The sequence below is a fragment of the Nyctereutes procyonoides genome, unplaced genomic scaffold (assembly GCF_905146905.1).
Source record: "Nyctereutes procyonoides isolate TBG_1078 unplaced genomic scaffold, NYPRO_anot_genome, whole genome shotgun sequence".
Taxonomy (NCBI): Eukaryota; Metazoa; Chordata; class Mammalia; order Carnivora; family Canidae; genus Nyctereutes; species Nyctereutes procyonoides.
In genome coordinates, this window is record NW_026575120.1 from 16,142,816 (window position 1) to 16,169,549 (window position 26,734).

The following is a 26,734-nucleotide window of genomic DNA, read 5'->3' on the forward strand; positions in this document are numbered from 1 at the left end:
AATAATATATGTGCAGAAATGATTCTGGTCAAGGCACTGAACATTGAATAAACTGAATTTCTGATTCAGAAAGAGAAAAGCAGGAAAGTTTGAAGGGGAAAAAAAATTTCTGGGCCAGAATGATTAAATAAAAAATACAGCCAGGAGCTAATTGCCCAGTCAGTGAGTACTCAGGGCTGCATCCCAGAGATGCAGACACAGTCCTGGGCTCAGGAGTTTTCCTTCTTGATAATTAACTTTTGGAGTCTTTTAATATGCCTAGCATAGAGCTAAGTGCTATGAACAAATGGAAGACATGGAAGCAGAGTGCACTGACAGGGTTAAAGAATAAGAGTGAATAAATGTCAAAGAGTGACACAAACAATAGCCCATAAGAATTTCAAAGAACCGATATCAGTACAGTCTTTAAAAATCAGGAACAGATCGGTGAGGGGGTAAAACTTGATTTATAGTATGAGCTAAAGGTGAGTAAGAGTAGAAGAGTCATAACAGAAATGTGGGTTTGTGCCAGTTACAAATCTGTAAGAGGAAGAAGATAATTTATGATGATGGCCACAGGCTAAATGGTCTAGGGCTTATGTATGAGTTGGGATTTAGCTCACTCTTTGTCACACGAAAAGGAAAGAGAGGTCTTACAAGACAGGAAAACTTCTCCCTTCTTCCTTTCTAGGTTCTTTGGTTGGTCTGATAATGAAATTGATGTGAGAGAAATTAATAGGAGAAAAATGAATGTGTGCATGGATGTGTGCGTGCTGCAGGTGCATTTGCACACAAAAGTATGTGTGTATGGGACTACAAAAGGCACATCTGGTTTACAAGCTGATTTGTTCTTTTGTTTTCTTTTTCTCTTTGTGGCCATCAATACTGAAATTTGATTAGATCCCTGGAAATCAGGTAAGTTCTCAGAAACTTTAGAATCCATACTAACTAAAAGCTTACAAATACACAAAAAAGAAAGCGTACCAAATTTTATATGTAGTATCTAAACTATCTAAAAATGCCTGAAAAAAAGACTGGAAGGAAATGTGCCAAAAATAACAGTCCAAAAATTAACAGTGGTGCCTCTGCTTTATAAGGATTAAGGGATTAACAACTTTCTTTACTATATTTTCCAATCTGGGTGTAATGAAACAAGTAAAGTGCAATACAGGAAGGAAGGAAGGAAGGAAGGAAGGAAGGAAGGAAGGAAGGAAGGAAGGAAGGAAGGAAGGAAGGAAGGAAGGAAGGAAGAAGAAAGAAAAGAAAGAAAAGAAAAAGAAAGAAAGAAAAGAAAGAAAGAAGAAAGAAAGAAAGAAAAGAAAGAAAGAAAGAAAGAAGAAAGAAAGAAAGAAAGAAAGAAAGAAAGAAAGAAAGAGAAAAAGACTAGAGCTTGTAGGACAGGTCTGGTCCAGACATCCGTAGTCTCCTCTTTCCCCAGAGAGCAAAATTAGCCTCTAAATTGGCATTGCCACTCCCATTGCCAAACCTCCAGAAGGGGTTCAGTGTAATAGCTGTAGATCAGAAGACAAAAGGTGGAAGGGTAAAGACACCACTTTCCACACTAGTGTAACTCTGCTGCACAATGGAGTTCCTGACTTATTTTTCCTTTGTGTTTGTTTTTCATCTCTTGTCATGCTTAAAATGTTAGAGGCAGAAGTGATTTATGGAGTGGGATTTTAGGTTTTATAGACTGGACTGACTTCTGGGATCTTTGAATCTATGTGATAACTGGTCATTTAAAATTGATCCCTGCCTAACAGTCTTCCTGCTTCCTTCTATTCTAATACAGCACTTGGGGGGGTGGGTGGAAGTCACTGATGAGAAAGAGCACGAGCCTGAATTATGATATAGTCCTGCCCTCTTCCTGTGACTAATCAGCCACATGACTCTGGGGAAACCATTTTGCTTCTTTGGGTCATAGTTTCATATTTAAAACAGGAGTATGGAATTAGCTACTCTCTGTGGTCACTACAGCTCTAAGACTCTGCTCCTGACAGGAATGGTGTGATGGGCCCCAGATTGGCCTTGTGGAGGATCAGAAGTACCTGCTCACTTAACGCTTCAGCTGACCTGCAGGGATTATGAACTAGGACAATCAGGGCCATGCTAGACTTAGAGTCCTCAGGTCTGGTGAATGTGGGCTGGAATAGACCTGCTCTCTTTCATTCCTGAACATGGCTGGAGGTGGATGCTCCTCCCCAGGGCTGTTCTATGGAGACCAGAGGGTTTCTTTCAGAGTCCCCTTGCTCTCGCAGGTGTCAGACTCTGAGTGGCCTATGGACAATGCGCCTCACAGTGACCAAACCTCACTAACCATGTGGTCCTTTCCTTTCCAAGGAACTTGGACATCATTGTCTCACTTCCTGGGGGAGAGAGCCTGCGTGGCTTTATACTGGTGACTGTTTTGGTGGAGAAAGCTGCAGTACCTGGGATTATGGTATTTTCTTCAGAACACATTTTTTTTTTAACATAATGAGTTATTCGCGTGAGCTTTACTTCCCACCAAGTCCCTTTCCCTATGGTGAACTAATCAATATAGATGAGCACAGGCCTTGTCCTATTTGGTGTATGTCTGAGAAAAGAGGTCTGAGTACTAGCCCACCCACAGAGATAACTCCTGTTTCTCAACTACCGTAAAACTTGGAATGACTGTTCATCCATTCAATAGACAAGCCTAGTTCTGAGTAAGAATGTCTGGGGGAACAAGAAAGGCACTGTTCTGGCCTCTACAGATCACCATGCAGTGAAAGAAGATAGACTGATGATGTATAGGGTAACAACAACAACAACAAAGGCAGTGTTTCATGAAAAGATTGCAGGGTCAGGCAAAGGAAAATGGGAGCTGGAGCTAAAATCCCCGTGAAGTACAGGACCTAAACAGGAGGTGGGAATGGGGGGTGGGGAGTAGTATTCCTGCCCCAGAGAACTGTTTTTGCGAAGCCTCAGAGGACAATGAATCTTCATTGAGATTTCCTAGCCCCAGGGTGTTACAAACTTGAATTCCTACTGGGGTCAGGCTGGTACCTGAAAGGTCAGGTGTAAAGCAAAGGAAAAGGAAGGTGGAGTGGCAGGTGATCCACTAGAGATTTTGTGCCTTGCCCAAAGATATTTAAATGAGATCTATGTCTTTCCTCACTGCTGCCTTCCCAGGTAAGCATACTTTGAGCGTTTCCTGAGTCCTTAGGAGAGTGACCAGATTGTGGTACAATTCTTTTAGCATTCCCTCTTTCCCTCTCAAAATTGAAACTATATGGTTACTTTACTTCTCATTCTTGTGTTTAGTTCATTGAGAGCTACAGAGTAAAGTATCCCAAATATAGCTTCAGTAACCTGGAGACCTCCAGAGACAAGGAAGGCTTCCTGGTGGAGGAGGCTCTGACACTAAGGAATCTACAGAATCTGTCTGATTTTATGTACACCAGCACTCAGGAGTGAAAGTGCCCTAGTTCAAGATCACAGGAAGAACGAGTAGAAGTAGAAATGATCATAATGTGAGATAAATACAAAAGAAGGAACAAAATGGATATGGTTATGCCCTTGAGAGTTACAAGAAGTAGCAGCCAATGGGAAAGATCCAGAAAGACTTAACTATGGATTAAGGAGATTCTGGCTCTCAAGAAGACCTCACAGCCCCTTAGGGCAGGAATGACCCCCCATCAGGGACCCCTGCCAAGCAGTCCAGCAGTCAGAGGGGCCCCTTCCTCCAGGTTCTCACAGCACTGCTGCTCACTCCCTCTCAACAGACTGAATGCTAATGAACTGAGTGAAACGAATCTCCTCTTCAGGCACTTGTTCAGGCCGTGAATGCCATCCTGCAGCACGGCGACAACTCCCTGCTCCGAGCCCTGCAGCAACTGAGACTCTCCATTCAGGACATCACCAGAACCTTAGGACAAATGCACAGTAAGAGGCTCTTGAAGACTGAGGGCTCTGCCTGGGACCAAAGGGCCTGGAGGTTTGGCGACATCCACAAGATGGTGCTGGTGCATTAGCTTTTTTTTAAGGCCACCAACTACTATTCATGCTACTGGAAAATGATCTCTCTGCAGAGATTTTCTTCTGGTTTTATCCTTCTTTATATTCTCTTGTGATTCGATGGCTTCCACTTCTCACTGGCCATGTATTTCTTTGCATGTGGGGCGGTCTTGCATGAAACTGGAGGGAGAGGTGGAACACACAATACTGGAGGTACAGCCTCTATCCAAGGTTACTGCAAGGGTGGAATTAGGGCGTGAGAGAGTGTATCCTTACACTCTCTAAAGCTTCTTTAGTCTTTGTTCTTAAGTGGGACCTGAAATGCTGGACCTTGGCTTTGGGCCTTATCTGAGGGCCTTTCCAGTGTTCCTCCTCTGGGTCTAGTTTAGGGATGTTATCATGGTGTGGCCAGTTATGTGGCCCACCTTTGTTTGATGATATATTGTTCTGATGACTGTAATTCTTCAACTTCCTCTATCACAAGCATTTAGAAAATGTAACTAGTGTGTATTTAAGGAAGGTGTGGGAGAGGGGTGTGATCTGTTTAACCGGGGATAAAATAAAATAAGTATCAGTTTCCCTGAATAGATGGAGGGAGTCCAGGAAAGGAGAGGTTTCTGGGAAACAGGACAGGAGGGAGGAAGGGAAGGAGCAAGGGGGAACATCAGGTGGTGCTCAGCTTTACTGCCTGTTATTAAAGGAGTAAATTTACTGGTCATCTCAGACTCTCTGCACTAGTGGAAGTCCATCTGAAGTCACAGCATTATGTATCATAGGCATAATACATTATTTTCAACTCCCTGCTTTATATTTCAGAATCACATTTCCTCTATTTCCCTGAATTTTAATTTTAAAGCCCTCCTGATCACATCAGTAGGTCTCTTGCCAAACAAGCTCTCCAAAGTGAGTGACGTGGATTTTCACCTTGCCGAGTGACCCTGAGTTTATTACTCAGGATAGCAAGACCAGGACAAATGAATGAGTGAAAGCAAGTAGTCTAAAAGCTCATGGGAGGCCTGCGTGCCTGTCACAGTGCCTGCGGCAGTGAGATGGCACAGCCATGTCCATCACAGGCTTCCTAGAGCTCTTTTCTTCAGCCCAGGCCAGCCCCAGCACTCTCTTGATTATCCTCTGCAAGGAGTCTGATGGCCTGGGGAGGTACCAGGGCTACTTGCTTTGTTTTCCTGAAAGGCGAATTATTGCACACAGACATAATTTATTTTAAAGGTTTTACCTGCGGTCACTGCAGTGAAATAGATGAATGCATCGACTGCATTTTCCAAAGAGGGCCACAGCATCTTCCATGCCATAGACTCCTTTACAGTGCTCCTTTGACATGCCTGTGGTCTGTGTCCTTGCTTGTGATGTTGGTGGGCTGGTGACATGCCTATAATCAATAGCATGCAGTAGAAGTGACCCTGCATGGGTTCTTGGGCAAGGCTAGAGAAGGTGATTCAACCGCCACTCTGGATACTGAGTCACCACATAAAAATACAACGCACTCTGAGGCCACCATGCTGTGAATGAGGCTGTCAGACCACACAGGGAGCCCAAATGTAGGAGCTCCAGTTGGCTCCTGGCCCAGGAGTGAATGAGCCCCCTTGGATGATTCCAAGTTCCCAACTTCAGATCATCCTGTCTTCAAGTCTTCCCACCTTAGGACCCAAACACTACGAAGCAGAGAAAAGCCATCCTCTGTGTTCTGTCCAAATTTCTAACCCACAGAGGCCACAAGTGTAATATACTGGCTGTTTTATGCCACTAACTTTCGAGTGATTTGTTTTGCAGCTATAGTAAACAGAAAAATGAAATTATAAAAATGACAAATACTAGACTCTGCAAGGTTTACAGAATCACACAAATTTCTTAGTCACTATGTCTGGATTATAGTTAATGACTTTTTTCTACAAGATCAATAGAGCTTCCCCCTGCTTTTTCCAACCAGATGGAGCTCACCAAAAAATTATTTCTTTTTGAGCTTAACTTTACCAAGAGTTGTGTGCTATACTCCCTTCCTCCCTAAATATCTCACTGCTAGGCAGGATAGCCTGAAAACATGCCCATGGCAGAAGAGAAGGTACTCTTTATTGTAAGGCTGCAGTTTGCTTTTCTGAAGACCACATGCTGTCACTAGGCCTTTGCTCAGCCCACATGTGACTTCAACCTTACGTTAAGTCCTGCCTTACACAAGTCCTCAGCACGGGTTGGGAAATAAAACCAGATTACTCTGTTTTCATAGCCTGACTCTTCTTAAGGCAGAAGTCTGTAACAGCACCACACAGATAGACTGTACCCACCTCACCATGCACTGCTTGCTGCATGTCAGCACTGGGCACCGGCAGAATCCATGGCCAGCTTCCCTTTTCTTGGTGATTTGTAGAGAACTCAACCAGCTCTGAGTGTTGTGCTCAGCTGGAAGACTAAAATATGTTCGGATTTCCAAGCATCCAGATTACACTGGCATGACTTCTGGCATGTTTCTTTACAGCTCTTGTTTTTAAGAATTAATTTCCTCCTTAGAAAAGCTGAGGGATAAATTTCTCTCCAAGAAACCATGGAGATTTTTGCTTTGTATTTCCTTCTGAATCAACACAATTTCTAGCTTCTCCTTGACTGACTGGTGTTGTAAGAATTTTTCCTTTAAATAGTATAACAAGGAGTCAAACTGTTTCCTTCTAACAGTTTGATATGTGTTTAAAGCAGGATGCTTAATCAGTGAATCGGTGCTAAATGGTAAACCTCTGCTACTATCTCCATCTGACAATTGGCCCACTTAATTCTGTCTAAAGAATTTTTCTTCCTGATTTGAAAATTTATTTTGTCTAAAACCAATTGGAAACACAGTTCTTGTTTTCATTTTTGTTATCTTAAATTGAAGTTTAAAGGTGGTGTATGATTAGAACACTCTTAGATTTGTTGAAAGCATTTTTGACATTTGTATAAAAGAATTTGTGATAAAGGCTCCTGAATATCCTGTTTGGTCTGAAGGAGGTAATTACAGTCAGAACAGCCTACTGGTGAGAAAAGCCTGCTAGTAATAAAAATGGTCCTTAACCTTTGAAAAAATAAACTAAAAAATAAAACCAATTAGAAAAGAGTTAACACTGGAATTCTTCTCTACTAAATACCATGGGATAATATTTCTAAAGTTGTCTTCACTCGTGGATTAGTTACACCCAATAACCTGAGTATACCCTAGTCACCTGAGCCACCATATTTTACCTTAAGTCCAATTTTATTATGTCAGTGCATCAAATCTAGAAGCATGCCTACAAAAACCCAAATATAATAAATAGTTCCATAAGTCTTCACAGAAGATGTTTTAAGGCAAACAGGAGAGAATATACATTGCACATCACACATCAAAAATATCCAAAAATCTACAATGATAATTATTGTTGCATATGGTCAAGATTCACTCAGATTTGCTTACATATTAATAACTTTTTGTCTTGCCCATCACTCCATTACGCACATTTCTTTTACCACAAAGATTTCCTCTAGTGAGGACCTGCTGCTGGCAAACTCTCTCATCTGCAAATTGCTGTTTCACTCCCATTCCTTTAGAATATTTTTGCTAACAGCTATATTCTTTTAGTTGTTGAGTAGATAAGTCCAACATCTTTTGGCTTCTGTTGTCACTATTGGGAAGCTACATGTCAGTCTGTTACTTGTTTGGGGCAACCTAACCTATCTTTTTCTTGTCTGTTTGTGACTTTTTCTTTATGTGTCAGTCTTTCCGTTGTTCTGTTTATGACATGTAGGCTTCATTATGCTTCTTTAATTGATATGATTCATCATTCTGGAAAGTCCTCATCCATTAAATCCTCAAAGGTTGTAGGATACGATGGGACAGCACCTCACTGTCCTCTCATCCTACTGCAACTGTGATTAAAGTTAGACCTTGGTCCACTATCCTCCATTCTCTTAACGTCTTGCTGTTTTTTCCTCATCTCTTTATTTCTCTGTGCTTCATTCTGGATTAATTCTTATGATCTAATTAATTAGTTTTCAACAGCTTCTGATCTGCTGCCAAATACATATGTCAAATAGGTTATTTTATTGTCTCCTTTCCAAAACATATTTTATTAATTTCTAACCTGTTAACTTTTTACAATTTTCTATTCCTTGTAGACATTTTCAAGCTTGCTTTTGTTTTTCTTCAACATACTATGTGTATCCATTTTATAATTTGTATGTGATGATTCTAATATTGGAAACTTGATTCTGTTTCCTTCTTGTTATTTCTTTTTTCCTATTGATTCTCATTGCTGGCTGTCATGTTTTCTTGTGTCTGTGATTGCTTTTTTTTTGCCTTTTTTTCCCCTAGGTATTGTTCATTGTACTTGAAACATTGTAGGCAGTCTTTTGAAACTGGGGTAAGGAAATATTTGTATTCAATTCTTCCTGGTTCTTGGGGACATTAAAATTCTGGACCATCTTGAACCAAGCTCAGCAAGTGAGGGCCCATGTACTAATCAGGGAATTAAACTTGGGCTGAAAATGTGAGAAAAAACAACAACAACAACAACAACAACAACAACAAAAAACAATGCCAAGATACCCCCAATTTTGTCTCCTAGGCCAAGCAACGGGGGGGGGGGGTGGCAGCTAGATGCACAGTGATATTAAGATATAGGCAGTTGGGACCCCCAGATCAATATGAGCAGGGTATCCTGTAAAATTCCTCACTATGGCTGGCATCAGGGTCTTACTAATGGCCCGTATCATACAGAGAAGCCACCAAAACCAAGCCCAGGTGTACCTGGATTGGCAAATGCCTTCAGGGAAAAGTGCTTTTGCCATTCTAATTTTCTGTCTCCCTTCCTAAGTTCCCGCTTTCCCTTAAATTTTTGCTTGGCAGTTCCTTGCTATTTCTTCAGCTTCTTGATGCCTTTAGGATGTTTGCTTCTCTTATCCCTCTTTTCAGATTGTTTTTAGTGGACGGATAAGTCCAAGTGAGATAGTACCCTATTGCCCCCAAATGAAAGTCTCTTTCTGGAGTATCGTTTGCATCCTTTCCTTTATCTCTGTTTCCATCACTTGCTCTGGAACTGGCTCTCATTATTACTTGCCAGGACTCTGCAGTGACCTTTCCCATCCTGTCTCTCATCTGCCCTTTACCTAGTCTAATTCATTCTCTACACAGAAGCCTGAAGTGTAGGCCCTTACTCCTCAAACTCTTCTCTCCTGGCACATTGCAGTAAGGTAGCCTCTAGACACATGTGGCTATTGAACACTTGAAATGTGATCAGTGTGACTGGGGAACTAAATTTGAATCCTGTTTAAACAAATGAAATTGAAATTTAAAAATAGAATCAATGTAAAATAGTTTTTTGTTAAACACAGCTCTATTACGGAATAGGTCGTATTTTTAGTTTTCAACTTAACTGTTGAAAATTAAGCATCCAAATTGAAATGTAGTAAGCTTAAAATAATTTTTTTAAAATATTTTACTTACTTATCTGTTGGAGAGAGAGAGAGAGAGAGAGAGCTTGGGGAAGAGCAGAGGGAAAAGGATAAGCAGACTCTGCAATTAGTGGGAAGCTGGACTCTGGGATTGATTTCACGTCCCTGAGATCAGGGCCTGAGGTTGAAATCAAAAGTCAGTGGCTTAACCAACTGAGCTACATAGGTGCCCCAAGTGTAAAATAAATCTTAAGTCTGTAAGCATATACAGAAAATTTCAAAAATTTATTACTAAAAACTTAATAGTTTTTATATTATCTTTTGAAATGAAAATATTTTGGATTATTGTGAGTTAACTGAAATGTAGTGTTGGTATTAATTTTGCCAGCTTTTTTTACCTTTTGAAATATGACCACTAGAAAATTTTAAATTACATATGCCCATCACATTACATTCCTATTGCATTCACTAGTTTATCCATTCTTCTTCTTCTTCTTCTTCTTCTTCTTCTTCTTCTTCTTCTTCTTCTTCTTCTTCTTCTTCTTCTTTTTTAAGATTTTGTTTATGAGAGAGAGAGAGGCAGAGACACAGGCAGGGGGAGAAGCAGGCTCCATGCTGGGAGCCTGATGCAGGACTGGATCCCCGGTCCCCAGGATCATGCCCTGGGCTGAAGGCGGTGCTAAACCGCTGAGCCCCCAGGCTGCCCCCATTATTCTAAAGAAAAGGCCAAACAAAATCTTTAATGCTTTCTGCAGCATTCAGCATGGTCTGAGCCCAGAATATTTTAATTTCAATTTATCTTTGACACCACTTGTTCTTTCTAATCCTAGATTTTAGTTCCCAAGAAGAATTTTTGTCCTGAGCGCGTTCTGAAGGTGCACACGAGTTGTGTCTTTCCACAACGTCAGCTTCATTCAGTAATAAAGCAAAGTCAATCATAATTATAGAGCAGGTTGGAGATTCCAAAGTCAACAACTCACCAGGTGACTAAGCGTGGCCTCTTACGTGGCACGCAGAGCGGACCAGAAGGCAAGTCACACAACAAACGAGGTAACAGAAGTGGTGACCACAGCCAGAGTCAGTCTGTGGGCGCGCAGCTGAGACAGGGCCTGGGTCCGGTGGGTCCGGGTCGGGCCGGCACTTGGCGCTTCTGCTGTTCCAGCAGGGCAGGGCCTCGGGGATCTCCTGTCGGAGACCCTGGGGATCGACCGGCAGAGCCTGCGGCAGCCGCTGCCTTTTGAAAGTGGTCAGACACAGAGGGGTCACGTCTGCCCTAGTCCTCCCCGTAATAAAGGGATTGAATCAGTCTCGGGCTCCTGCAGACCCCCTCTGGTTCTGCGTGTGGTCAGGCCTGGGTCCCCAGGACACCTCCCAGGAGCAGCACCGCTCCCTGCTTATGTCATTGCTTGGCACATGCCCCTGCTTGACCTGAGAGACCCCATCTTGCTCTCTACAACTTTCTTCACCCTCAAGGCTTGTTTACACTCTTCCTTCTGTTTCATACATTTTTTTCTATTCACCTTCTGTCTGATTGGCTCCGACTGACACTTCAGATTTAAGCCCAGGTTTCATCCAAGCGCACAGAGCTGCTTACAGCCTGCCAGCAATGCTACCAAGTCTGGGAAAAGGGGAAGGGGCTAGAGCATCATAGTAACAGAAGAGACCAACAAGACCAACATCAGGGGTGGGGACCAAGGACTGGCAGAGGGTAGGTACCATCAGAGGCAGGAGGACGTGTCCAGGAAGCGAACGTGATTTCACAGCTGGTTAGAAAAGATCACGATGCCTCTGGCAAAGATGTGCCACTCGGAAGACTGAATTGAGTTCGGCCTGATGGGTTGACTGCTTTCAAAGTAAACAGGGGCTCTGAGGGAGGATGATGAACTTGCTTTGAAACCTGTCATGCTTAAGATGATGATAAGACATCCAGAAGTATATGGCTTTGACAGTTGTAATTACACGAAAAAGTTACAGTTTAGTGGTCGTGAGCATCAGATGTATGGTTCGATTATGCATCTACAATGCTTCATCGCAGGTGTGGGTAACACAGCACCTGCTGTTACTTCTCCAAGTGGGACAGGATGAATGTTGTTAATGTAAGGTCAAAACACTACAGTAATTCAGTGTTTGTGGTTTTACAGCACTGATCCAAAGCAAGGCTTTCCTGGTTTTGCTTTGTGTAAATACTACTTCTCAATATAAAATCTAAATCCCTACCCCTGAAAAATTTAAAAGCAAGTTCCCTCAGGTTTTTTCCAAACAAAAGAAAAATAGGGATCCCTGGGTGGCGCAGCGGTTTGGTGCCTGCCTTTGGCCCAGGGCGCGATCCTGGCGACCCGGCATCGAATCCCACTTCGGGCTCCTGGTGCATGGAGCCTGCTTCTCCCTCTGCCTGTGTCTCTGCCTCTCTCTCTCTCTCTTTCTGTGACTATCATAAATAAATAAATTTAAAAAAAAAAACAAAAACAAAAGAAAAATAATGCTTCTGACACAAAATTATTATCAGTGTAAACAAATCAGAAGCAGATGTTATATTTCTCTAGAGATTCACTTGGATTTAAAAGAGTCAATATTTTGTGTTTTGCTGAACACAACAACAGAAACACTGGAAGGTGTCTGGCCAGGTGTTAAATGGACCTGTGGTTGGCCCTCCGGGCAAAATATGTAGAGTCCTTGGTGCCTTTTTCCCTGCTCTACTCAGAAGCCACCATGGAAGGGAGGGATCATAATTTGGGTGTGTTCTTGGAGCCTCTGTGTCATCGTCTTGTAGGAAGTGCCCTTCTTAGCTAAAATGTGCCCACATTACACCCAGAAACCAGAACCATGGTTCTCCTACCTTACCAGCCCCATGTTAACAGAGCAGTAGGTTCTCTACTTGGTATTTTCTGAATGGCGTTCAGAGTCATTCTCCAAAATATATTTCCTAGTAGTCTGTTCTTTTTTATGACTTTTATCTTTCTGTTATAGTTCTCATTTTGTTCATGTGTCATTCTCTTGATTTTCTCGATTTGTCTTTCTGTGTTTTCTTATAGTTCACTTAGCGCCCTTAAGACAGATATTTTGAATTAATTTTATCAGGCATATCATAGGTCTGCATTTCTTTTGGATCAACTACAAAAAGTTATTTTGTTCCTTTGATAGTGTCATATTTCCTTGATTTTTTTAATGTTCTGTGAATCTTTGTATTGCTGCAAGAAATATTTGAAGAGGTATTCTTCAAATATTGGAAGGAAACACCTTCCATCAGCCCTTGGTAGGGATTCAGAGGCTTTCCCGGAAGGCTGTGGATATGCCATCTCCATACTACTTGCCCCCTCTTGTGGCAGAAGTTTTATTTTATTTTATTTTGGTATATTTTTTTTTTATTGGAGTTGGATTTGTCTTATGCTATATGTATAACACCCAGTGTTCATCCCATCAAGTGCCCCCCTCAGTGCCTGTCACCCAGTTTTAATTGTGTGTGCCTTCTCTTGATCCTGCAAAGCCAGGCCAGGGGCTGACCGCCTTCCATTTGCCTTCCCTAGGGCAGTGTTCAAGATTCAAATTTGTGCTCTTTCTCCCAATCCCACAGAATCAACCAGTTTGCTGCATGAGCTCACTAATCATCAGTAAAGACTCGCTCTTTCGGCCTCCAGGAGTGCACACAGAGCTGGCCACAGAGTGGGTGAGACACTACAAGCAGAGGGGTCCCGGTGCTAGTTGGGGTAACTGTGACCGAAATTGCGAATCCGAGAAACCACCAAGGAGCCGACACCGATGCAAACACACGAGGGTTTATTAACAAGCTCGAGCTTGGGTCCAAGTGTACCCGACACAGCCGAGCAGGGACTTGGACCCCCAGACTAAGAGGTGTAGCAGCTTTATAGGGGCCACTGGCCGATGGGATACACAGAAAGTTGCACAGTCATGTCGGTCCACACGCAGGTGGCCGATTGAATTACCTACAGTATCCACTTGAGCTGGCCTATCCCTGAGCCGATTTCCGATTAGGGTGTGCCCTGGGCTTGACTAGGGTGGGGCAGCGCCCTAAGCAATAAGCAGGTCGTGTGGGGGCACGGGAGGTGGCCGGTGCAGCACAAAATGGAGTTAGTCCTGCTCTGCTCCTGGTAGGGGATTTTTGTCAGATTTCGTGGGTCCCACATAATCTTCGGGGGAAGCCTGCTCAGAATGTCATGGGAGGGTTTCTTAACAGGATCTGTGAGGAGGTGATTGGTATAATCTGCATCCCCTTAATGCCCCCCCCACACACACACACACAAGAGCCCTAACTCCTCCCCATACCCAGTCTCCCCAGTTGTGTGGCTTCCCTCCACGTTCTGGATGGGGTGAGAAAGAAAGGGGTCGGCTTGGCAGGATTCCTATACAGCTGGGGACACCAGGCGCTCGCTCCTATGCTCTCGTTTTCCCTCACGGGAAAAATCACAGCCCTAGAAAGTCTCTGGGCCCTGAGCTGCTGCGGACTGAGCGATGTGAGCAAAACAAAATGTTCTTACCTTCTTCGATGTATCCAGTTCCCGATCTTGTTGCTCAGGGGGGAGCTGGCACTTAAACCAATTCCTGGATGTTCGCAAACGCTCTTGTCTGTGTGTGATGGTCTAAACCAGTGTTCTTGGTGGGGCAGACAGTGGAAAGCTGTTACTCTACCCTGAGGATGACCTCATCCCTACAGTCTCCGATTCGAGTGCAGGGCTCTTCCGTGTGCACGTGTGGGCACGTGCATGCTTGTTGCTGCTCACCACCCTTGTCCCTTTTGTGAATGCAGATGTTTCCTTATACTTGTAATGGCCTCTTATCTTTTTGTACGTTTTTTTGTACATCCTGGTGGCCTGCTTCTTGTTAGTTGGTGCGTTGCAAGTATTGTGGTTTGTCTTAGGACCTTTGAGAGTGGACCTTTTACATTTAAATATAGTCAAAGTATCTATCCTTTCTTTTGCCAAGTCTATGTTTTAGGCAGTCTTGCCGAAGATTTTGTTTCATAGTGGTAGGTCATAAGTATATTTTCCTGCATTTTCTCCTGAAATTGTTGTGTTGTCTTTTACATTTTAGTCCTTAAGTCACATAATTATTATCCATATGTAATGCGACATAGGAAATAAATTCAATTTACTTTCTTTGAATAATCCTTAATCTGCAATACTGGCACTGTCTTATACCAGACTTTATGAAATGACTGGCTCTGTTACCAGGTTTCTTATTCTCTTTCATTGTCTGTCTTCCCCAACAGGAATATCATTTGTCTTAAGAACTATAGCTTCATAGTATTTCTCATTTCAAATGAAGAAAACCTCCTTGTCATGGCCTGCTTTTCCAGGAGTGCCTGTACTATTTTCGACCCTTTGCCTTTCATGTAAACTGCTAGAATCAGCTTTTCTCAAATTGCACTGAAAAAAATCTGCTAAAAATTTTGCTCACTTTACATTAAATCCATACATTAATTTGGAGAAAAATATCATGATTCTGATATTATATGCAGTCTTTCTGTCTCATGATCAAGGGTGTGGAGAATCAGAGAATAGCACAGAAATACCGACTAAGGTCGTTGGGCAAGCCACTCCAAATCACACCTTCATGTTGCTGTCTGCTGACTAAAATTTATCCACATAGAGAACTCTTTTTTAGATACATTTCTTCTCTTTGATATTGATACTGAGTTTTCTTGTCCATCAACATAGACAGATTTTTTCTTTAATTTCTTGAATTTTCTTTAATTTCATTCAAAGTCAGACACTTTGATATCTTTTGGTTTTTTCATAGTTGCTTTACATTTTTTTTTCTAGTGAATATGGTATCTTTTGATTTAACTAACTCCCGACTATATGTTGCTGGTTTATGGAATGAAATTGACATTTGACTATTAACCTTGGATCTGGGACCTTGATAAACACTCTTATTAATTCTAGTAATTATTTGCAAATCATTTGGGTTTCCTATGTTGAAATCATATTATTTGAGAATCATGTTTTACTCCTTCGTTTATAATACTTATAACTTTTATTTCTTTAAATATTTTTTTATTATTCTTCTGGCTTGGATTCCTAACATCATGTTGAACAGAAGGGCTGATCCTTGTTTGTTCCACATTTTAAAATACTTATTTTTAATCTTTCAATATCAAGTACAAAATGTACAGTAGGCTTTCAGTGGATTTATCAGTTCAAAGATGTTCTTCCCATTCTTTTTTTTTTTTTAAGATTTTATTTATTTATTCATGAGTGACACAGAGAGAGAAACAGGCAGAGAAACAGGCAGAGGGAGAAGCAGTCTCCATGCAGGGAGCCTGACGTGGGACCCGATTCTGGGACTCCAGGACCACACCCTGGGCCGAAGGCAGGTGCCAAACCGCTGAGCCATCCAGGGATCCTCTTCTTCCCATTCTTAATTAGCTAAATGTTTTGTCTGTTATATAATAAATGGATTTTTCTTACATTTATTGACAATATTTTTACACTGAAGTTATTTTATATCTATTGGCTAATCATTTTACTTTCAAGGATAAAATATTAAATTATTGCTGGTCATTACTGCTTCAGCAAAATTTCTACATAATACTTAATATTTTTGTGGGAACAGAGCACCAGATGGGAAAGCTATAAAAACAGGGCCCAAATAAAAGTGCAGCACATGGGACGTTGTCACAGAAGATCAGAGCACTGGAAATCCCTGAGGCTAAAGGAAGCTATGAGTTACCTGAGCCCATAGGGCTTCGGAAAACATAGAGATAGAGAAACTGAGACTAGGTAAGATGGTAGAAAAGGGAACTGATGGTATAGAGATGACATTATTTGGGTCTTATAAAAAAGATATTTTGGGGGTATTTTGCATTGTTTTAAAGATTTTATTTATTTATTTATTTGACAGCACACAAGCGGGGGGAGAGGGGAGAAAGAACCAGACTCCCCACCAAGCAGGGAGCCCCACATGGGACTTGCTCCCAGGACCTCGACATCATGACCTGAGCCAAAGGCAGACACTTAACTGACTGAGCCACTGAGGCACCCCTGTTTTTTGTTTTGTTTTGTTTTGTTCTCAAAGAGAAACAAGGAAACATAGACAGGAATCCAGGTAATAGAAACATGCCAGGTCACAGAGGGGCCCCATTATGTGAAGAAGAAGGAACAATCTTCAAAAGTTAATGAAAAGAAATGTAGTGCAAATGTGAGGACACGTTTCTTTAAATGTAAATTAATAAACTAGTGGAATCCATTACCCCCACGCATTGGCTTAGAGGCAAAACTAGCTGATTAGACTATGGAATGCAGCTACAAAGGGAGCTATACAACCCATGCAGGCCCTGGTGTGGCAACCCCTGCGTGAGACACTCTCGCCTCCTCTGTCCTTCGTTGCGTGTACGGAACTTTGCTTGAGCATTGATGACTTTAGTTTTCCTCTCTTGTGAAAGCCTTGAGAAAGGTGACTCTTTTTCTCTATGTTTCTTCTTACTACTTCCTACGTTCTCTCAAATATCATGTCTGTTTAAAAGATTAATTTTTAAAAATGACCTTGACCACTCCTTCTGTTGTTATGAAGTTCAGGAAAGGGAAGTGCCACAAATAGAAGAGAGGAGCATTTGGAACAGTTTAATATTCTGTAAGTGCCAGTGAGGGGCCACAGAAGAGAACATTCCATCCCCCTCCTGCTATGGCCTTCCTTCCAGGTTTCCACAAAGATCAGATAGAGGAGATGGCCCCAGGAGAGCAGCAGGACCCAAGCACATGTAACCAATTGCTTTCTTTGCCTGTAGTAAAGTTCACATTTTGATTGCTTCTCCAGATTATGTTGATCCAGACATATTTTATGCAGTCATCCGGATCTTTCTCTCTGGGTAAGTAAAGTTCAATTGTTTTCCTGCATGAGGCCTCTGTAGCATATGCCAAATTTCTGAGAGGAGATGGGAGCTTCCTATGGCAAGAAACACACCAAGAAACCCTTGCTAGCAAAGTGATCATTTGGATCCACCCTTGGATAAAAGAGGTGGGGTACCACCTGCATGACAAATGACACTGAAGGTTGAATATTTAAGCTTGTAATAATTTTCCTTAGACCATCATATTAGATTCATTTGTATTCATTTAGAATCCCATCTCAGTGGTAGAAAAAAAAGCCAGTATGTAACCATGAAGCTCGATCATTTATATCCAATCTCTTCCCCTTGTTACCAAGGCAGATGAGAGCATAGAAAGTGGTTTAAAAGCTTTCTTCTAATGTTCCTAGAAGAGCTACCCCAAGCCATTTGTTCTATTTGCAGGTGTCTTCTTTTGTCACATAGCCTGTCATTTCTCCAGTTACAGAACTCTACCCTTAGATACATTTCTTCCTTTAAATACATTAGTTCTATCTTGACATGTTTTAATCAAATTGCTTTCCTATTCATATTAATTGAGAGAAATTAAGTGTATTTGTTTTATTTTTTAATGGTGAATAGGGAAAAACAAAAATAGTGAATGAATGAGGTGAAAAATGTGAAATAGAACTCACCTCGTGTTCCATCTTGATAATGAGGAGATGCTGAAGTGCTATTGACAGAAAGAATCTGAAGCTGTGCCTGAAAGTAATTAGAGACAAATCCAATACCAAAACCATAGATTTGCTGATTTATCAGTAGATTTAGTGGTATATTACATTGGTGCAAAAAGGGAATGGCAACATGAACTCAGTACTTTCTCTAGATCGAGTGGGTCTGGAGTGTGAGACACTCAAAGGGGAGGCCAGTGTGGCCTCAGTAGGTCTCAGAGAGTGGAAGCCAGAAGGTCTCCAGAAAATAACTGGAGAGTGATGGGTACCTGATTTATAAGGAAACAAGAAAAATGGGGAAGGGTGCAGAATGGAATTGGGGGTGTTTCTCAGAGTTCAGACTTCTGCTGTATGCCTACTCAGTCCCAAGATCCTCTCCAAAGAGATTATCTATCCTTAGACCTCTTCTTGCTCTCTGTGCATTTTGCATGTGCTCAGGGTTAAGACAAAAGATTTGATTATACAACAGTGATTCCAGCAACAATTGTTTTTTTTTAATTTTTATTTTAAATTTTTATTTATTTATTTATGATAGTCACAGAGAGAGAGAGAGGCAGAGACACAGGCAGAGGGAGAAGCAGGCTTCATGCAGGGAGCCTGATGTGGGACTCGATCCCGGGTCTCCAGGATCTCGCCCTGGGCTGTAGGCGGTGCTAAGCCACTGAGCCACCAGGGCTGCCCTTGGGGCAATATTTTTAAAATTCTACCCATCATGATGAAATGGTCACTGCAAGGACATATTGTTTTCATTAAAATAAGTTCTGGGTCAGTGATGCATTTTATCTTGATCTACATGAATGTCTCCCCTCTGCCTGATTCTCAAAAATATTTCCCATGTAGCACAACTACATCGGAATACCAATACATCTTAAATTTATTGATAAGTGTGGATGACTAAAATCATCTAGACTGTTGAGAATTCCTAAGACTTGTCTTGAAAAATCGAAATCTACTCCCATATTCTTGGTTTGTCCTATGTTTGATTTGTTGTTTTCATTTACTTTTTTAAGAAAAATTTATTTGGGAGAGTTTCATCATCTGTAGATTAAACGTATTCTTTTTATTTCCCTCTCACATTAAATTTCCAGGGAAGTCATCAGCCCCTGTGGAAAATGTCACTTCACTTCTTTCTTATTTTCTTTCTGTTTACATTTCCTCTTAGGTTTCTTAGAAATATGCTATGAGAAATACTAAAAATAACCTTGCCTACAGAGATTTGAAAGGAAACTAATTCCTTTCTTTTACCAACAGTAGTTTAGGCCTGAGAGTACACGGGAGCAGTTCTTGGTCTAGTCAGAGAAATCCTACTTCCCATCCTCAGACTAATCTCATCATAGGTGGAGAACATGGGTTTTCAAAGTAGGTCCCCTTATTTTATCTTCTTGGACTTATGTGCTGGTGTTTTCCCTATCACCTTCAATGTGGCTTTAACACATCCTCTTCATGTGAGGCACCAAAAAGAGGTTGATTGATGTCTCCTGGCCATTTGAGCATCTGAGCTCTTTAGAGCTGGCTGCTAGGTCCTTTCCAGACAAACTTTTGGGTCTACATATTCTAGACATATAGTATGGAATTATGGAGTGATATTTTTTTCACTCATTCAGTCATCAACTATTTAGTGAGTGCTTACCATGTGCCAGGCACAGTTCCTAGTTGTAGGTGTGGTGCAATAAAACAAAACAGCAACTTCATTCCCATGGAGCACATTTTAATGATATGATCCAGATAATGCATAAATTAATATAATTAAAGTGAGTATCATATACTATATGTTACAACAATAAGTGATGTGGGAAAATGCAAAGTAGGACACAGGACATCAGGGAGAGATAGGGATGGTAGCTGAAGTTTCTTATTTATTATGATCTGGGAATGCCACACTTCTAAGTGACACTCGTGCAGGTATCTGAAGGAAGTGAGAACTAAACCACCTAGATATTTATTCCAAACAAAAGGAACAAAAATTGCAATGACTCTGAGGTTGGAGCATGCTTGTCATGGAGGAATTGTTGCAACGAGGCCAGTATCACTGCAATGGAATACACATGGGGGAGAATGCAAACGATAGAAGTGATAGCAAAAGACCAGATCATGTCAGAGCTTGTTGGCTCCTTTCTGAGAGAGAAAGTCAGTAGTAGCAAGTCTGGATAAAAATGACATGATCTGTCTTAAGTTTGAATCACTGATCTATCTTCTAAGTGAAAAATAGATGATTTGAGAACAGGCCTGGAAGCCAGGAAAGTATTAAAGAAGCTATCCCACAATCCAGGATGCTAGCTTGGACTAGAGTGAAAGCAGCAGAGGTGCTGAGAAATGTTCAGTTGTGGACATGACTGAAGGTAAAGTAGACAGGATCTGCTATTGGATTGCATGCAGAAGGGAGAGAATAAGATCAGTTGAAGACGACACTAAGGTTTTGGCCTGGTCCACTGAAAGGAAGGAGTTACCATTTTCTCTGATGAGGAAGGCTGTAGGAGGAACAAATTAGGCAAAAGAGAGGGGAAGTTGGGAGCTCAGTTTGGGACATGCTCCTTCCTGTGGTGATATCTGTAAATAGGTGGTTGAATACATGAGTCTGGACCATAAGGGAGAGGTCCAGGTAAAAGTGTATGCTTTTAAATTGTCTTAATATAGTTGCTTTTTAAATCAACGAAGCTAGATAAGACCACTTGGGAAGTGAAAGTAGCAAGAAGCTGAAAGATTGAGCCCTGATAAAGTCCAACACTTAAAGCGTTCATTATGAGGAGGAGAGTGTTGAAAGAGACCAGACTGACTCTCTGAGATCATCCACAGGATGGCAAAGACAACTCTGAACCAGTGTGGCTTGTCTTTGCTCACTTTTTCAATACTCCTCCACCATAAATGGTTATTTAGAGATTTTATTGAAGCAGTGCTCTGAGCTCTGACAAGTCATAAAACTTCTCATGAACCCATTTAATTATGCAGCAGCTTTAGGAAGTAGGTGCAATTTAGGACTGAGACTCACAACGGTGTGTGCAAAGTTGCAGCGTAATGAATGGAGGGAGCAGAGATTCCAACTCACCTGAATAATATAAAATGGCTAATATTTAGCAAATATTTAATATGTTTCAGGCACTGAGCAGGTATTATTTTAATTCGTTCCCACAACAACCCAATAAGATGGATCCTAGTATCTCTTACCTGAGGCTCAGAGAGGTTAATTAACCAAGCCAATACTCACCATTAATAAATATCAAAGCTGAGATTAAATTCTTTGACTGCCTGAAAAAGAGCCCTCTCTCCCAATAGCTACAGCATCTTCTAATCTTATGATCAGAATCCTTCCTTTGCTCTCCCCATCTCTGCTTTCTATGCCTCATGTACTTCCAGAGTGATGCTCCCCCAACTGCAAAGGCCACTCTGACATTCATGCAGTGGAAACCATAGAACATCTGACCAAACAAGTCTCCAAAGAAAACACCACAGCTCCTTATATCATTTCCTACCTCAAGAAAGTATTGGAAAAAGGTCATGAACAGCAAGAGCAGTCTGGCTATGGCTCTTGCATGTGTGTAATGCATTTCCCTTCTCTTAAGCAAAATGACTTTTAGAATTAAAGGAAGAAGGTGAGACATCAGTGTAAGCCTGTTATTTAAACCATTCCCAGCATGGACTGTGGCTTGTTCCTGGCAATAACAAAAAAGATTCTATTCCTTAGTAAAAAGTAAAAATCTATATGCAGGCATCTCAAGAAAATGGAAATAGAAAATTACAAGTTTGGGATTTACATTCTGGTTTCCCCATTTCTAACAATCTGGAGCCTTAAAGATTTGGAGTCTTTGTTTGTTTATCTGTAAAATGGGTTTTAGAAAAACCTGCCTTCATCTACTCAAAAGAGGTCAAATGAGAACATGAAGTTGAAGGGGGTGTATACGGTAACATGTTGGCAGTACAATTAGAATATGTTCTTGGTGCTATTGTTTTTGTTTTATTATGGAGTCACCCACATAGTCTCTGGAATTAGTCAAGACCTATAAAAAATGTGACCAGGAAATGAATAAAATAGTTGGAGGCAGAAGTAGGGCAACTCAGACACAAAAAGACAAAGAAATGGAATCAAGGTGACAGAAGAGGAGAGGAAGGGAGGAAGACCCACCTCATGTGAACAAGATTCAGGGCCTCAATTCCAGTCCATCTACATGTCCCTCTGGTAACCTGTAGGATTGCACTGTGTTCTCTTTATCGCTGCCCTCATTATCAATACCTGTTATCAAGAATATATTTGACAAAGGTGCTCCCACAAAGTCAGGTAGTATTTACAACTGACAGTTCAGCATGACAACTGTTATAGCTGTTTCAAGGAAGGGCAAAGGTGTGTGTGTGTGTGTGTGTGTGTGTGTGTGTGTGTGTGTGTTTACTTTCAAAGCTCTACTTGCAGAGTTAAAGATATCAGGTCATCAAGAGTAAGGTTAGCGGAAGGACTGAAGATTATTCCAGAGCCGCTAAATTGCTCCTATGGATCAGCACTGATATCATCTTTATAAATGAATTTTTCTAGTAAATATGTCATAGGAGCAATGCTAAGGATTCTTCTCTAAATATCCTTTACTTCTCTAGAATAATCCTTCAACTGAGGAAAGGAAGGGCTATATTCTGTGGCCTGTTAATGATGTTGAAGCATGGTTAAGGACATGTCCTACAAAAATATCCAGTCTTTTGCTCTAAAATTAGCATTGAAATTATGTTTACTTTCTTACTCAACATTTCCATATCAGAAAATATGCTCTTAACTTCTAGCACCCACTCCTTCTCTTTGACTTTTACTCTGGCTTAGATGGAAGGATAACCCAGCAATGCCTGTGGGGTTGACCTATGAAGGAGTCTCCACAGAGCCCTTGAAGTACTCTGGAGGGAGTGCAGCTCAGAGCACAGTGCTTCATGCCTTTGATGAATTCTTAGGCATTTGTCATAGCAAGGAAAGTGGTAAGTCAAAAACTTTCTTTTTCTTTTTGTTCCATAACAGGGAGGAAAAACAGAGATATCTTTACCAATTGATAAGACCAAGTGTAAATTAAAATGTCACGAAGTCTATACTTCTCCCAATCAACCAGGAGGCGATGTGCCTGCCAGATGTTATTGTGTCAAGTCAATTAATATTTGATCTCAGCAGGATATTGGGTTTCACTTCCATCTTAAAACATTGCTATATATCCAGCTGTTTCCTGTAGTTTTGTTTGGATTCTTAAGCAGAAGCTTCCTGTCTCTAAACTGGGAGAGAGATCTGGAGTTTGAAAGCTGTGGCATCAAGTTACTAACTCTGGATATAGCTGGTGATGGGTCTGAGCTCCTCCACTAAAGCCTTTCCTTGTAAAATTGCTGCAACCTCAGGCCAAGTCTATTTCGACTAGAAGAGGAGTCTACCAGGTTAGAAGCTGGAAATTATTCATTTCCTTACCTGCCAGCAGCAAGCCAATGTTTAATAGTTGCAAACAGGCCCTTCAGAGTACAGATTTTTCAAGTTGGATTAGAAAAAATGACTAGAACTTTGTGTCATAGAGTCCAGTCTCATCCACAAAAGTCAGTTGTCAAGAACTATGATAGTATTAAACACATAATGGATATTCTATAAATGATTGATCTATCTATATTTCCTATAAATATCTATTGATGTGATTTTTTTTAAGATTTTATTTATTTATTTGACAGAGAGAGCACAAGGAGGGGGAGAATGAGAGGGGGAAGCAGGCTCCCCACTGAGTAGGGAGCCCAATGCAGGACTCAGTCCTAGAATCCTGGCATCATAACCTGAGCCAAAGGCAGATGCTTAACCAACTGAGCCAACCAGGTGCCCCTATTGATTTGATTTTAAGCAACTTGACGTTGAGGCAATTATGAAAAAACAGTTGGTCATTCTTTATTTTCTTGCCCTTATAAAAGTCTTTTACTTTCCTCCTCCTTAGCATTCCTCCAAACAAAGCACCTAGGAAGCAAATTTTAGCAGAGTATTTAGCAAATCAGTTCAAGGGTTTATGCCTTACATTTGTAGATATCTCCCATGATGATTATTAGCAAGATACTTTGCTCTCTGTGGGTATACAATACATATTTATACATCGGCTGATAGATCTAGTTCTAACTTAGTTATCTGAGATGTGCTGCTTCATTTTTCCTTCCCATCTCCTAACAGTAGTCAAGGATATAGTATTTGACGCCTATGAGCAAAAGAGCCAGGAATGTAGATTGCACAGTTAGAACAAAAGTGAGTTTTTGCTGCACTAATGTCCAGAAAAGTAGACAGGCTCTCTTATCTTTCCATGTGGAGCTATGACCTTGTTCTGGTTTGTTCCTTTCAGCTGACTTTCTGCACAGGATGAGGGAGTACATGCCTCCTTCCCATAAGGCCTTTATAGAAGAAATCCATTCGGCTCCCTCACTGAGAGACCACATCCTGTCCTCTGGAAATGACCAACTTCTGACAGCCTATAACCAGTGTGTGGAGGCCCTGGTGGAGCTTCGCAGCTATCACATCACTGTGGTGACCAAATACCTCATCACAGTGGCCACCAAAGCAAAAGGCAGGAAGCCAAACCATCTCCCTGGGCCATCACAAGCCTTAGAAGAGAGGGGCACAGGTGGCACTGTAGTTCTGAGCTTCCTGAAGAGTGTCAGGGACAAGACCTTAGAGGCAATTCTCCACCAAAGTGATTAAGAGACTGCCCTCTGCCCAACAATGCAAAACCAGCAAACTTGGGTGTTCCCTTTCTCTCTCTCCCTTTGGAGCACACATAGGCCTGAAGAATAAGAATGTCTGGAATAATCTGAAAGGGATATCAGCCTTATATATGTTCCTGCTACCCTCCACCCAGCCCCACTATGCACACACACATATTACTGGGACAGTATTTAGATTCCAGAGTACCAATCAAGGAGAGTACCTGATCGTTGGGGGTAGCCTCCACCCAAGTTAACATCTGCTGACACAGTCCCCCTCCCCATATGGGTACTGGTCGAATGGAGCTTACAGCTTATCTCATCCTGTCTAAGAGGCTTTTCAGATTACTCAGCTTTCAAAGTCCTATATCATGCCACTTGGAAAAAATACCTGACTACTTTCCACATCCCCTAGGCCCTTAAACCCCACTCTGACTATATGTATATTATATGTACTGCATATATACTATAGTATACTATAGGTATTACAGTATACCATACATCATGTTCTCTCTCTCTCTCTGTATGTGTGTGTGTATATATATATACACACACACACACACACACACACAGCATATATATATATATATATATATATATATATATATATATATATATGAGAGAGAGAGATTTTTAGAAATTGGCTTATATGATTATGAGGCTGGAAATTCCAAAACCGCAGGGTAGACCAGTAAGCTGGAGGCCCAGTGATGCAACAATTGAAAGACTGGCTACCTTTTCATTTAAATGTTCATCTCATCCATACAAAACAGCCTCACAAAAACAACCAGAATAATGTTTGACCAAATATCTTGGCATCATGGCCCAGCCATGGTGACATAAAATTAACCATCAGAAACCTCCATGAGAAGAACCTGAATTAGGATCGTTATGGTATCTGACACACACCCTCCCCACATCTTTATCAGAGAAGAATCATCCTTTGTAATAATGGAGAGGAGGTACAAAAATGGTGTAGAGTACAGCGACTCCCCAAGAGATGCTGGGAAAGGATGTAGCAGTGCATTGGAGAGAAACCCCTAGAGAAAAGCACAGAATACTGCACCAAAAAACCTGACCACATTGACAACTAAAGGCTTTCTATGCTGCATGATCCATGTAGAATAAAACCATCGTCTCTGTTAATAAAAATAACAACCCATTGTTTCTCAAAGTTGGTATTATAGCGGTAAGCTTCATCTGGGAAGGGGGATAAGACCTTAAAGTCCTAAACCTTGTACATGAGAGTCACCTTCATCCATGCTGCTCCACTCTACCTAGTCCTACCGGGGTCAAGGGGTCACCAATTCCTTTTCATACTGTGTCCACATACAGCTAGGATTACTTTAGTAATTTTTAGAAGACTTTAGTAAAGATTCAGGGATGATTTCAAAAGGAAGCAAACAAAAACCATAAAGGAATACTAGTTAAATGGCCTGGGTAACATGCCATGTGCATTCTGGAGGCACACAAGTCCTACACTTCCTCATTCCTAGGCTGCATGCTGGTGAACGGGATCCCCCAAACTCTCAGCTTATAGGATGTCAAACCAAGACAGTGAGGCTCAGAGACTGAGTTTCTCCTCCCCTGTTGTTAGTCTGAAATTTGTTTTTTGTTGTCTCAGTCCAATCTATATTGGGTTAAAATCAAAATAAAATGAAACACCAATGATAAAGAAATGCTTGATACCTGTGAGATCCCATCCAATTTAAGATCTGGGATAAAAAACTTGAGGTAACTACAAGCCAATTATTCCTTCCACAACAATGAATTTCACCCACCACGTTCTGTCTTGCATTTTCTGGTGCACAAATGTCCTATTTGCTTTGCTAATGGAAGAAATGTTCTTCTCTTTCTTTGTTCATGTAACAGTAAACTTAATAAAGAAGTCGGATATCACTGTTTTCTGAAATGCAATCGCTAGTTAATTTTTGCAGTTTAGCATCTGCTTCCCACGAACATTAAAAAACTGAGTTCTTGAATGTAAGCATCATCAAAAATAAATGATTTTTCGTTTGCAAAGTAATTTCCTTTGTAAACTCACAAATCTATTGGCCCACGTGGTTCTATGGCAGCTGTATAGATTTCAAACCAAACTGGATTACGGTATTTGCCTTTAATTATCCCCAAATAATTTTTCTTTTAAAGGTGTCAATCAGAATTTGGTGTCACTGTACATTGGGAGCCA

At 41.2% G+C, this 26,734-nt stretch overlaps 2 protein-coding genes across 2 annotated transcripts in view; one reads left to right on the forward strand and one right to left on the reverse strand.

Moving 5' to 3' along the window:
• LOC129515879 (A disintegrin and metallopeptidase domain 3-like) overlaps positions 1-7,021 on the reverse strand; it is a 196,489-nt gene extending 189,468 nt beyond the window's left edge. The window contains exon 1 of the mRNA XM_055335032.1: positions 5,189-7,021. The gene's annotated coding sequence lies outside the window, so the exon portion shown is untranslated. The remainder of the gene's footprint in view (positions 1-5,188) is intronic.
• The window catches only part of IDO2 (indoleamine 2,3-dioxygenase 2), a 59,784-nt gene extending 33,256 nt beyond the window's left edge, over positions 1-26,528 (forward strand). Inside the window, exons 5-10 of the mRNA XM_055335033.1 lie at positions 880-894; positions 2,317-2,416; positions 3,765-3,882; positions 17,134-17,185; positions 22,670-22,818; positions 24,189-26,528. Coding sequence (XP_055191008.1) covers positions 880-894; positions 2,317-2,416; positions 3,765-3,882; positions 17,134-17,185; positions 22,670-22,818; positions 24,189-24,544 — 790 coding nt within the window. The 3' untranslated portion in view covers positions 24,545-26,528. The remainder of the gene's footprint in view (positions 1-879; positions 895-2,316; positions 2,417-3,764; positions 3,883-17,133; positions 17,186-22,669; positions 22,819-24,188) is intronic.
• Positions 26,529-26,734: the final 206 nt, after the last annotated feature.